At 43.2% G+C, this 12294-nt stretch overlaps 1 protein-coding gene across 1 annotated transcript in view; it reads right to left on the bottom strand.

The window, feature by feature from the left end:
* Nucleotides 1-12294, bottom strand: part of TBC1D32 (TBC1 domain family member 32) — a 959368-nt gene that overhangs the window by 690279 nt on the left and 256795 nt on the right. The window contains exon 11 of the mRNA XM_086926728.1: nucleotides 8534-8593. Coding sequence (XP_086782854.1) covers nucleotides 8534-8593 — 60 coding nt within the window. The remainder of the gene's footprint in view (nucleotides 1-8533; nucleotides 8594-12294) is intronic.

The raw sequence follows: 12294 nt of genomic DNA, 5'->3' as shown, positions 1-12294 counted from the left end.
GTGGTCCTGTTACACCAAGAGGGGCGCACCAAGAGATACCCTCATGGTGGTAGAGGGCTACTGCCCTTGGAGTTAACTGACACAAGCACGGTGACGGCACCTTACCCATTCTGTGTTTCATAGTGATCAGTAGTGTCAGCAGGCCTTTTTGCTGGTTTCAGTGAGGTGATGCCTACTGGCCCACTCATATAAAGTTCTGTGGCTGTGTAGTTACTCAAGCTCTTGGTCTGCATGTATTGTGTGTAGCACCAGACAGCGTTTGATACTTGTGCGTGTGTGCTGGCATGTGTGCGTACATCTATGTGTTAAATAGCATGTAGGTCTGTCGGTTCTATTTTGGAAAAACAGGGTCTGGAAAGTCGAGGAGAGGTGAGGACTGCAACCACAGGCAGGAGATGCATATTGCTGACTTTCCTGAGGGCTGGCGTGCGGGCAAACATGGAAGGAAAGGGTCAAAGGTCTCTTTAATTCCAGGAAGAGTTACTGGTCAGTGAGGCTCGGCTCATTGTCAGGGAAGTGATGTGGCAGATGAGGTTGGCACAGTGGACCAGGGAATTTTTAGAGAGGAAGGTTTAAGGTTTTGAACCTTTATGAGGCACATTTTAGTGGGGGCCGACGGTCAGGTGCGATTCTCCAGTTACCCCAATGGTCTGTGTTGTGGGTGAAACAAAAAATGGAGCCGCTCCTGCTGTGGCAGACTGTTCCTTCGATAAAGGGTAGTGCAGAGTATAGAGCACTTCAATGGTGTGAATACCAACTTCCCGAATTTCAAACAAACAGACACTAAATCACATTAGCATCAGGAGTTGGACTATAAAGGTGGGAGCATGAGACTGACATGTTGCTCAACAGTGCTCTTCAAAAGGAACAACCACCACGACTTCTAGCTCTTCCAACCAGGACTAAGGACTAAGTTCTACTAGTCTGCCTGGTGGGTGAGGGGCTATCACCAAGGAAGTTAGGACTACTTGCCCTGAGCCTGTAGGTGCTGACCAGCGTGCATTAAGCACCATCTCCCTTGTGCAGAACTAGTCTGCAACTTCCATATGCCAAAAAAGGGCCACCTTGGCATAAGGGAAGTTACCCTTGAAAGCAGGAAATTGGTGACACAGGTGCACCAGGAAGGGGTTGCCATGAAGGGAGGGCCATTGCTCTGGATTGTTGTGCCTTGACGACCATGTGGAACACTTACAGATTGCGAGAAGCTGTGGAGGAGGATGTCTGACACCAATGTGGACTGTCTGGAGACTGAGGAGGGTCGACACATCATCATGGAAAGACCTGAAAAGGTTGCGGATCCTAAGCATTGGGAAGCAGAGCCGGAAGTGACTCAACCTAGTTCAGCCATACTTGCTGGCTGCCATCGGATTAGATAAGACTCCTAAAGGATGGCAGACCTGTTCAGGACATGCATGAACTTAGCACATAGCTCAGTTGAACCGGAATCTCAAGGCTAAAATTAGTTGTGTGGGGACTAGTGTAGGCCGCATCTGGGAGTCGCCTCTAGTATCAAATGGGAATAAACAGCCTCACTAGAAAGGGATGGAGGGACTTGGGGATGCCACCCAGGATGACACTAGCATGCCAACCTTAAGTGACTGTGGTTATTATTTAGTGTGTTACCTCTATGCATTGCGTGCCCATATTAAAATATTATTGCTTTTGAAATAAATATAAGTATCTGAAAGGACAATCACCTTCATGTGGTTAAAGTTTGTACCCTGAAGCTTGTGCTTTAGTATGCCTCACAACTACCACCCCCTCAAAGAACCTTGGACACAAACTACGACTGTGCTGAAAGGGAGAGTACTTGGCACAGTTACTCAGGATCATTTAGTATATCAGGCCAGGGACATCAGGAGTAAAATGCCTCAACCCAAACGTTTGTGACCAGGAACTCTTGCATGCCTGATACTGCCTCTGTGATCTAGCTGTAGTAGCATACCACTTAATTTCCTCGTTCATCTACTTAAAGAAAAAAACTGATGTAAGGAACTGGGATTAGAATCAAACAGATTAAATAGAGGTATCAGGGTAAGAGCCCAACAATTGATGACCCTGACTCTGTAGAAAAATTTCAACTACCAGCATTGGGTCCTTTGAGATAACAAAGGACAGGGTGCAGACCTGTTAACATGCATGGTGCCACCATGTGTCATACGATATTAGATCCCTTCACATGGTCACGTGTTGAGAAGCAGATATCACAAGGTGTATCAAAAGGTCGACTGGAACCCCTGCACAGAGTTGGTTTTCAGATTTTGTCACGAGTCTCTGCACAGCTAATGTCCATTACAGTGTATGACAAAACCCCAGGACATCAGTAGTAGACAGAGAAGTTTTGGGAGATTAGATGGTAGAAGTGCCTGATAAGCAGTGCTTCTCTTCCTCTCACACTGTGAAAAATGTTTTGAAGTTGACAGGCTCAGGGAATTAGGATCTGAAGCCACTGTGCTGCATGACTGCCTTGTCTATCAACAATCAATTTTCTGATTTTTAGTTAGAAAAAAAACACATATTAGGAAGGTTTAAGTCCTACTGCCTACGAAAAGTTAATTTTATGGTAAGCTATCAGTTATATCAGTTACAATATACATGTGAAAGGATTTCACTTGTAAAGTGTTCCAGGATCACACAACACTTCCATTTTAATGAATATCAAAGATGGCCCTTTAAAGACGAGCCCATCTTATGTGGCTCTTGCCCTATCACCTACGAAGTGTCTGCTCCATAAACATAAGTAGCCTCACCTCCACTGCTATCATTGGTTCTTATAGCACACACCAACAAACGAGGTCAATGCCAGACCTTGGAAAAACTCCTATCCTCTTATAAGTATGATTGAACACAAGTTTTTCCTAAGAGGGCTGTTTGCTATCAATAGAAGCGACACTCACAGTTTCACTTTCTTCATTCAATTTTATATCATATACCAGTAAGTGACCTATGTCCCAAAAGACTTAAGTGACAGACTCAATGCAACCAAGCTGGTTGAAGGTCAGACCATATCCCCCGTAATTTCCTCATAGCTCCCTCAGTCTTCTCCTACACCAGAGATCACCTAAGAAGAAACAATGATGACCTCTGGCACTCCTTACTTATAGGGCTAACAAGAAAACAAAAATTGTATTACTAAGAAGTCCAGAATGATGCAGCTAGACCGGAAACCTGAAAATATTCTTGGCCCTGATGCCCTCTAATACTTTGCAGGTCCCCTTCTAAAGTACAAATATCATCCATCTCCTGCAACTGCACCTCCATAAAAGCCAGTAAAAAAACAGATGCGCACTTCCTAGTTTATACGTATGGATCACACACTCTGTGCCCCAAAACAAATGAGCCATCCTTCAATAATTAACCCACCTGTTCAAACAAGCATGCTGTGTTTTTCACAACCAAGACATGCACAACGGAGATTAATTTTTGCAATGGAAGTCCTGCATGCTTTAATCCTTTTGGTGAGGCCCACACACTGATGCCCATTACCACAAATAGACAGTAAATATCAATTCAGTGATCACTATAAGCTGGGCTACCAACAAAGCAATGGGATGGACAAAAACCATGAGCAGAGCCTCCTCCACAGTCCAGTCTCCATAAAAAGAAAAACACTAACAAAAACTTAGGTTTTGCATGGGGCATGCACACACACACACACACACACACACAATACACACAAAATAGAAGTACAGATGAATGAACATAGATGACACGTGAAAATATACAGACAAGAGCATATATCCATGGAGACACAGACACAAATACTTAAAGATACCTACCTACACAGACAGAACAACAGAAAATCAGGAACTCCTGCACATGGATCATCTGGTAGTCAGACAAACAAAGATCAAGAGACAGGTGTTTTGTTATGCTGTCTGTACAGTGCTTTGTGCTGCTCTAAAGCCATTTCAAAGCACTAGATCTGGCAAGAGTGGAAAGGAGAAGAAACAAGGGAGAAAATTAAGAGGGTGCCTTGCAAATTGAATGATCTTACCCCAAACAAATCAGTGGTATGTTGGCATGGAACTAATCAATCTGTAAGAGAGAGTTGCTGGGAGAAACATGAGAGGTCAGGGAATGATAGAGATTTATGAATGGTAGATTGCTGGAGAGATGTCCGGACAAAATATGAATGATAAGGTACCCAAGTCTGCAAACCAAAACACAGACAGTGACATGCAGAAAAAAAATATACAGTCCCACACCGCACAGATAAAGTCAGATAGCACACATGGAAAGTGGGATTGCCAAATATACTGCTTCAAGTTGTATAACCACATAAAATGTAGTCTTTGTTGACAATCAAATCTGAGGTCTAGAAATGATAGGTGTCAATATCCAATCAATTCCTGGCCACTTCATGGAGAAATAACTTTTACTGGGTGAGAAAATAGTTAAATGTATATGCCCACTCAATCATTGTCCTTGTTGAGATTGGAAAAGTCCCTGTATTGTTTTGCAGAGTGTCTGCACCTACATTAAGTTATCCATAGCAAGCTGTGTTTTTTGACCCCCACCTAAGCACACGAAATGATCATGAGTTTGCGCTGAGGCTTTCCGTGATATGGAGTGAGATCCTGAGCATCGCTCTGTGGTCAGAGAAGTACACCTAGTACATCCTCCTTCTAATGAGTATGACCATTGTCGGTTCACAGGACTGTAGAGGTCTGATAAAGATGGCAGTGAAAAGACAATAAAATTAGGACCAGTCTTGTTACATGTTGCCTGCTGGGGACAGCAGCCTCCAGGCTCCTCCTTGGTTTTTAAAATTATTTTGCCATTCCCCAGAAACCAGGTCCTTCACCCTTCCATGTAGGACATGGATGCCACAGGTTTCAACATCGCTTGCCATTGCAGAGGATATATGTGGAGAAAATATGACACATTTGACCGTGGTAACACTGGGTTCCATTTTGAAATGGCTAAAGTATAGAGGTACCTAAGATGGAGAATTGGAGGGAGAGCTCTATACAACATATTTGAGTTAAAGGGACTCTCCCAGAACATTCCACGTAATCATGGCAGTGGGTCAGACAGGGGAGCGTTAAGGAAAGACACAGGGGGCCCCTTTAATGCTAGAAAGCTTCCCCAGTGCCTTTCTGGACCATTGTGCCCTGAGAGGGTCTGACCTCCACAGGTTAACAGATAGTTAAGTGGGGTAGCCTTTGTACTTTTGCTTTGGGTTGATCCTAGGTGAGACTGCCAGCTACTATGCTCCGCCTTCCTGCTCATAGTTGTGATAAAGGCAATGGCTGTAACAGTCTGCATGGAAACAGTAAGAGAGCCAAAATGCCCAGAACCAGTCACATAAATGAACTGCTGGAATAAACATAAGGACAGTCTGAAACCTGGGCATGAAGACAGGATGTAAACTGTCAGCCAGTGTGCCAAGACTGCCTGACCAGACATCTGCGGTACCCCACCAGTGACAATCAGAACATTACTTTGAGCTCTCAGGTTGGAGTACTGACCACCAACTCACCTGGACCAGTACCAAGGAAAAATATGACTAGAGTGCCAAGAGATGCTGCCTGGACCCTACTTTGAGGGAGACAGCTGAATTACTGCTCCAGGGAGGTGGGGAGATGCCTTTGCACGAAGAAGACACTACTCTGAAGGAATGAAGGGACTAAAAGAGCCAAGGTGAGACCCATCCACACCGCTGCTCTGACACATGATAAGTCTGGCACCACAGCAAACAGGTCCAAAAGTCCAAAGGTTTCAAGGTGTTCCCACAACATAGACACCTAAAGCTGAGTGTGTCGTGGAACTACAGAGGATGAGTTCCAATGCGTCATCGAGAGCCAAATGTGCCTGAAGTGCTGAAGACCTACCAACATTGTCAATGGTTAAGCTGAAAAGAAACAACAAGTACCAAAGGACGCTCAACACTGTTGAAAGAAATTGCACCTGCAAGTACACCACCTCAGCCTGGGATGGGGATCTGCCCTATTCTGGTGGTGGATTTTGTGATTAGGCCTGAAGCAGCCCCATACAGCAAAAATCGAGATCTGCAAGCATCGCAAACCCAGCGCACTCTCCTCTAAACTGGGCTAGGGCACCAGCAAATAAACTGAGGTTGTGGGAGGCAGGAAAATTACCGCCCAGTGGGCTGTGCACACCGCAGACACCCAGAAGCGGGCCTGTTCCCACTGTTAGTGAAGCCTGCATATGCGACCTGCTTCAAAAGGGCTTCTTAAACTATTCAACAACGAACTGAGAATAACAAAGCATTGTACCCAAGACAGGCAGGAAGAGTAATCATCGTTTTGACAGTTGAGAGAGATTGGTTCTCAGAGTAGTCCTACTGAGATCCTCCATAGAGGGCCGAGGGCCAATATACAAGAGAATGTATCCAGATTACCAGGTGTACTGTTCCCATTAGTACTCTTAATGAAGCCCTCTCTTTGTTACGTGCAGTACTTTCCGTGTGTTTGTACTAGAGTACTTTTCTATTTAAAACTAAAGTATTGGCTGGGACTTAATGTATTGATTGTTACCTGATGCCTACTGAGTGCTGAGTTTCTAAACTGCCTCCCTGACTAAGCCATGGAGTGCTCAACTTCATGTCCGTGAAAGTCCAGTGGTAAACTATGTATTGTGTGGTCAGTTCTGGACTCAACATTTCGGTTAAACCCCTGGGATACCTGTGACATAAGTCTCTCATTGTTAGAATCTGAGCACAGGAGTATCTGACTTGCCTGGGCTCCTGAAAAAGATTCCAAAGCCCTCTTTGGAATAATCAGTGAAAAATCAGTGCTCTCTGCATACCTATTTCATCCTTTGCCTATTAGCTACATTTATAAATAAATACCACTGCACTGCAATTCAGCATTTTCACTAACACTTGGCACAGTATGTTTTGGCAGATCATCCTACCTACACCACACATAATATATTCAGTGCTTTTTTTGTTTTGAGGATTGAAGCAAATGAACGTTATGCAATTAGATAACTTTATTGCATTATTTGTTAAAAAAAACCTATGCAACAGTGTACAGAGATAAAAAGTTATTCATTAAATACTAACTTTAACATTAAGAGTTACACAACATCATTATGTTATAAAATCTAAATATTCATCACACACTAGCTTTTAACAATTGAGAATTTGAAAAATAAAGTCATTGTATCATAAACGCCCCTATTACATGCTGCTAGGTCAAAGCTGCTATGTATATTATGCTCATTTAGGAAAAGAGTGTTTGGCTTCTTGCATAAAGTAAGGAGGAGAAGTTATGTGGAAGGTACAATTTTGACAGATAGTCTCCTATTTTACCTTGCATCATTTGAAGGTCGGAGGAATGTCTGTTAGTCAGTAGCCGAAAGCGTCAGTGCCAGTGAGGAGGAGGGGTCAAGTTTCCAGTCTGCCTGTCCCATTCACATCTCACCATCTCTAACTTCTTAGAGAAGCGATCCATAAATCTGACCAATGCACTATTCAGAGTGGTATTCGAGGGATCAACTCACACCAGGACCACTCCTATGCAGGATCTTATGCCTTCCACAATCTAACATCTTCGTAGCAGAGCATTTCTATCCTCTATGAGGGTAGGGCAAAGGCACGGTATGTGTGTTATTTCCTCCTGTGTAGGCTGCAGAGCCGACACATTTCCTGAGCGTGGTCTCTTTTCCATTTTGGGAAGGACGGGATAGTGGGATGACCCCCATTCTCAGCTTTATAAACTGTAGCTTAGTTCTTTCGTTGTAAGTATTCATTAAGTAGCACTGGAGTTTAAATTGTTTGCATAGGGTCATCCAACCATGGTTCAGTGCAAAGTGGCTGGCCCTATGTTCTATTGAAGAAAGTCGGTTTGTACTAATTTTTCCTAACCTCTTTAATTCCGGTTGATTGACTTGTGGGTTCCAGGAGGGAGTCAAGCCAAGTGTACCGAGGACTCGGGTCAAATAGTGATATCCCGCCGATGTACGATTCGCATTCAAATTGGTCCATAGGTTGTGGGCCAAAGTGCCTTCTTTGGAGGCCTTAAACTTATGGCAGATTAGGGCATCCAAATAAGCCACTTTGGCCCACAACCTATGAATACTACAACTATCAGAATGCACTGATTTGTTCAATAAAAGTCTACAGCTGGCTTAATGTTCATCAGTTCTTTTCAAACAAATGTCATTCAGGATTTTATTTAAAAAAAAGAAAAGAAAAGTAAATTCTGGACATATTCATGGGTGTATATTTACTTTGCTAAATTTGCATTTGGTGTTTTTGATTTAATATTTTCATGTTCGTGCTTGCTTACATCCAAATTAAATGTGTTAGCAATTTAGCTGGAAGATAGTGAAAAAAGTATAATTTCTTTTACCATACTTCTCCACCTGTGCTTGGCTTCTTTCTTGCTGCTATTGCTTTCTTGCAATAAATCACCACTCTTTCTCACTCAACAAACTGGAAATTCATTCTACATTTCATCCCCATTATACCTTGTTGCATCTCATATATATGTTATATGCGGTAATGTGCCATCAAAGACATACGAGCCATGAAGTCAGGTATAGTAATCATTGAACTTACCAAAGCTTTATATTTTTTTTCAAGAAGTCGAAGCACCACTGTTCTGCTGTAGTATGCATGCTAGAATCAAAACAAAGCAATTTTATAACAGTGTCGCTCGCATACAAGTATTAAGAATCATTCTTTTTGCAGTTTAGCATATGAGTGAGGCAGAAAGCGATAGTCGTCTCACTCCATCCAGAAACCCTTTCTGTCACCCGCTGCCATTTACAAGATGAAGGCAGGTACTTTACCAATATGGTAGCAGAATGCTCAACACCATCAGAGCAAAATCCAATCGTATAAAGATCAGATGACGTTTTTCAATGACAACATTTTTGCATGGCCTACAGCGGAGTAAGACTAGTAGTGCCTGTAAGCTCAGAACAGGTCCACCCCATCCTCCCCTGAGCAAGGGGGAAGAAGGCTCCGAAATGCATTGCACCCAAGCAACCACTATATTACCCAATATTACCTTCCTGATGGAACGTAAGCAGCCTTGGGCTAAAAGGTAATCCCAGAAGACCCCCATAAATCGTGGAGTGCTTGTACCGCAGGGAATAATGTGGTGCCATGAGAGCGCTGGAGCGGTTTCATGCCACGCAAAATAGGGATATCTGCATGGCGGCTTTAATTCAGAGCCAGTATAAGTCATGGAGCTTTTGCGAGCTACTCCAACAATATTGAGAAATGAAAAAAACTGGGTTCAAGACCGAATGCCTACTTATTTATACAATTATTTTGTAATGGATTTATTTTTATGAGCAAAGCACCCAAAAAACAACATGATCATTTTTTTTAACATTATATAAAAATGTTCCTAAAGCAAAAGCAACTTCTAAATCAAACGTATTGCCAAAAGGTCCGACAACTGAGCACGAGGGCTAATTATAAAACAAGCACTGACACAATCAGTAGGCCTTTGAGGTATAGGTATTGCCAATGATTTTTAGGTATGCTGTACAGCATACCTGATTTTTTACAGCATGGGTAAATTGGGAAAAAAAGCCTATGAGCAGCTAGCCACATCATTTTGTAGGACGGGCACCATGCAAGCGTCGGCATTCATGATTTCCTTTTATTTGCTGATCCAAATTGGCTTGGAAAACAAAAACGAAAAATGCTGAAAACTGTTTTTCTGAGGAGTAATCCGGATAGTAGGAGGATCGGACAGAGTATCATAGAGAACACAGATGGGGAAACATAGAAGACGAGGGTATGAGGAGCAAAGAAGGCAGTGGGGAAGAGAAGCAAGGGGTGTCAGAAGCAGGGCACGGAAGGGGGAAGAAATACAGAGGACAGTGTAGATGGAAGCAACACGGTGTGCAGGGGTCAGATGGAGGAGCAACATGCAAGAGAGCAATATGGAGCTAGCCGGTGAGCAGCGCACAGGTGAAAAAGCAACAGTTGTAAGACGAGAGCAAGTGCAACATGGGGAGACGTGGGTAGAAGCACATGGGTGACAGTGACCACCACAGGGTGCAATGAGGGAAATACACGAGGGAGACAGCTGGAAAGCACATGCACACTCGAAGAGTGCTTAACCAAAAAGAAAAAAGTGGTGCTTGAAAAGGGGGCAGTAGAAGCATAGAAGGCAGTCAATCAAAAGAGATGGGAAAGCGTCTATGGTTCATGGGATTGGGCAAACACAGGATTGACCAGAAACAGGTATATAAGAGTAACAAGAAAGCCAACCAATGGTAAGCAATGGGCTGGCTCCAAGCCCCTGTACATTCTTGGTAAGCCCACAATATGTCCTTACAAACGGACAGCCGAGCTGTCGGGTAGACTCACTGTAAACAAGGGGCAAAGGTATACACGTCTCAGCTCAAAAAACAAACACAACCTAAAGCCAGGTGCTTCCTAGAGAGTTTACAATTCTTTGTACCAGTACAAATTCCATTATTCATTAACCTTATCATTGGGCAGCCTGGAATAATAACGCAAGCAGCATTTTAAAATAGTAATTCTCCTAACCGGATCAGGAAATAGCTTAGAATACGACTGCAATAGCTCCAATCCAAGAGGACAAAGTTTTACCCTCTCAGATTATTAAGTGAAATAAAGGGTAGAATTTACTAGCACACCATCCTGGGTCTTCCCAATAAACCCATCCTGTCAGGCAATCTAGGGCTTCGACTTTGGGAACATTTACAGCCTTAACAGATAAGTTAACATTTTCTTCAGTTATAAGGCTACTTAGGTATTAATTAAGCATTTATACTTCATCCTAGGACAAAGCACTAGGACAATCATATGGATGGGATAGATAGGAAGCCCACGTCTTTACTGTGATCATACTTTCATAGCCACTGTTCAGCATAGTAATTCCCACTTATACAAAATGCCAACAATTTCAAACATAGCCTCCTTCAATATTCTGTAACATCAAACTCCAATTTTCTCTATATTTTTTCACTTTTTACTTTTTCAAAGACATATATACTTAGATTTAGCTTTTTGAAAACTCATTCAGATTAATCATACAGGGGGAGCAGAGACAAGCTGCGAAAGTATGGCTGCTTCCTAGTACAGCTGACCTAATCAGCTTATCTACATGGTGTGATCCTTCCTACAACCCTTTTTTAGAGGAATCTGCAGCGAATGCCTCCCCTGGGGAAGACGCGGGTACCAAGCTCCTGTATCTTGGAGATGTCCCTCAACACGGAGCCTCTGCAGCGGTTCGGGAGCTCTTCTGCCACGACCAGTTACAGCCGTTCCAGAGCAGAACGACTTATCACGTGGCAGCGGGTGCAGTGTGCAGGGGCTGCACTATTGACCAGGCGATAAACGCTGCTGTTAAACCATCTACCGGCAAGTCACGTCAGGAGTCTCTCTTCTCTATGGGCATTCGGTCTGCTACAACCAAGCATCCCTCCACCAATTGGAACTAACCCTTGGCAATCTTTAATGCCCGGAAGCGGGAGGAGGGTTCAACCTTCTACCTTCTACGCCACTCCTCCCTCAACACCTGCAATTCCTCGGCATCCCAGCAGCCCACCATCTTGGATTTAGGCTCTTCTTTCGGGCTTACATATAGAGTGTCATATCAATCCCCAGAGTGAAGAGGTATGCACTTAAGTTTGTCCTCCTAATATCTAAAGTATTATCACAAAAATACTTGAGTATTGAAACCTATGGTCCCATTTCAGCTATCTCAGGTAGGAAACCTTGTGTCGTGTCATCAAAAGATATTTAAGAGGTCGTCTCAACCACAATGTATTATTTCATGCTTTATTATCAGTGACCTCTCACACTGGGGCAGAAACAATGCCTCTGCAGCGGAATCAATCGAAGTGCATAGACCTGGGAGTTCTTACATATCGGTTTCAGGACAATAACACTGGTTCAGCGGAAGTCATAGGGATTAAAAATACAAAGGGATATACCCAAGGAACTTCCTTTATTATTGAGCACCCCTGGTATTGATAAAAGACGTGTGGCTAAAAGATCAAATAAAATGATTCACCTAACCATAGAAAATAAACAGACTACCAACATGTTTCTACCTATATTTTATGCCAAACAATGGACAAAGTTCTTCATCAAGGAAATAGAACTTCCTCGATATACAGTTCATTAATTTCATGCAAAAAAGGAGACATTTTCCCATATCGTTTAGAGGTCTGAGTCGACGTGAACCCTGCGGCAAACTAGGTCAGATATGGACAAACTACTTCTCTACCTTGAAGCCGAAAATGGATTTGACTGTGCTGAATGGTCCTACCTCTTCCACACTATGAAATGCTACAGATTTGGGGCACGATTCTTTAACATGGTCC

Source organism: Lissotriton vulgaris, chromosome 6, assembly GCF_964263255.1.
Source record: "Lissotriton vulgaris chromosome 6, aLisVul1.2, whole genome shotgun sequence".
Classification (NCBI taxonomy): domain Eukaryota; kingdom Metazoa; phylum Chordata; class Amphibia; order Caudata; family Salamandridae; genus Lissotriton; species Lissotriton vulgaris.
This window is presented reverse-complemented; position numbering and strand designations above follow the sequence as displayed.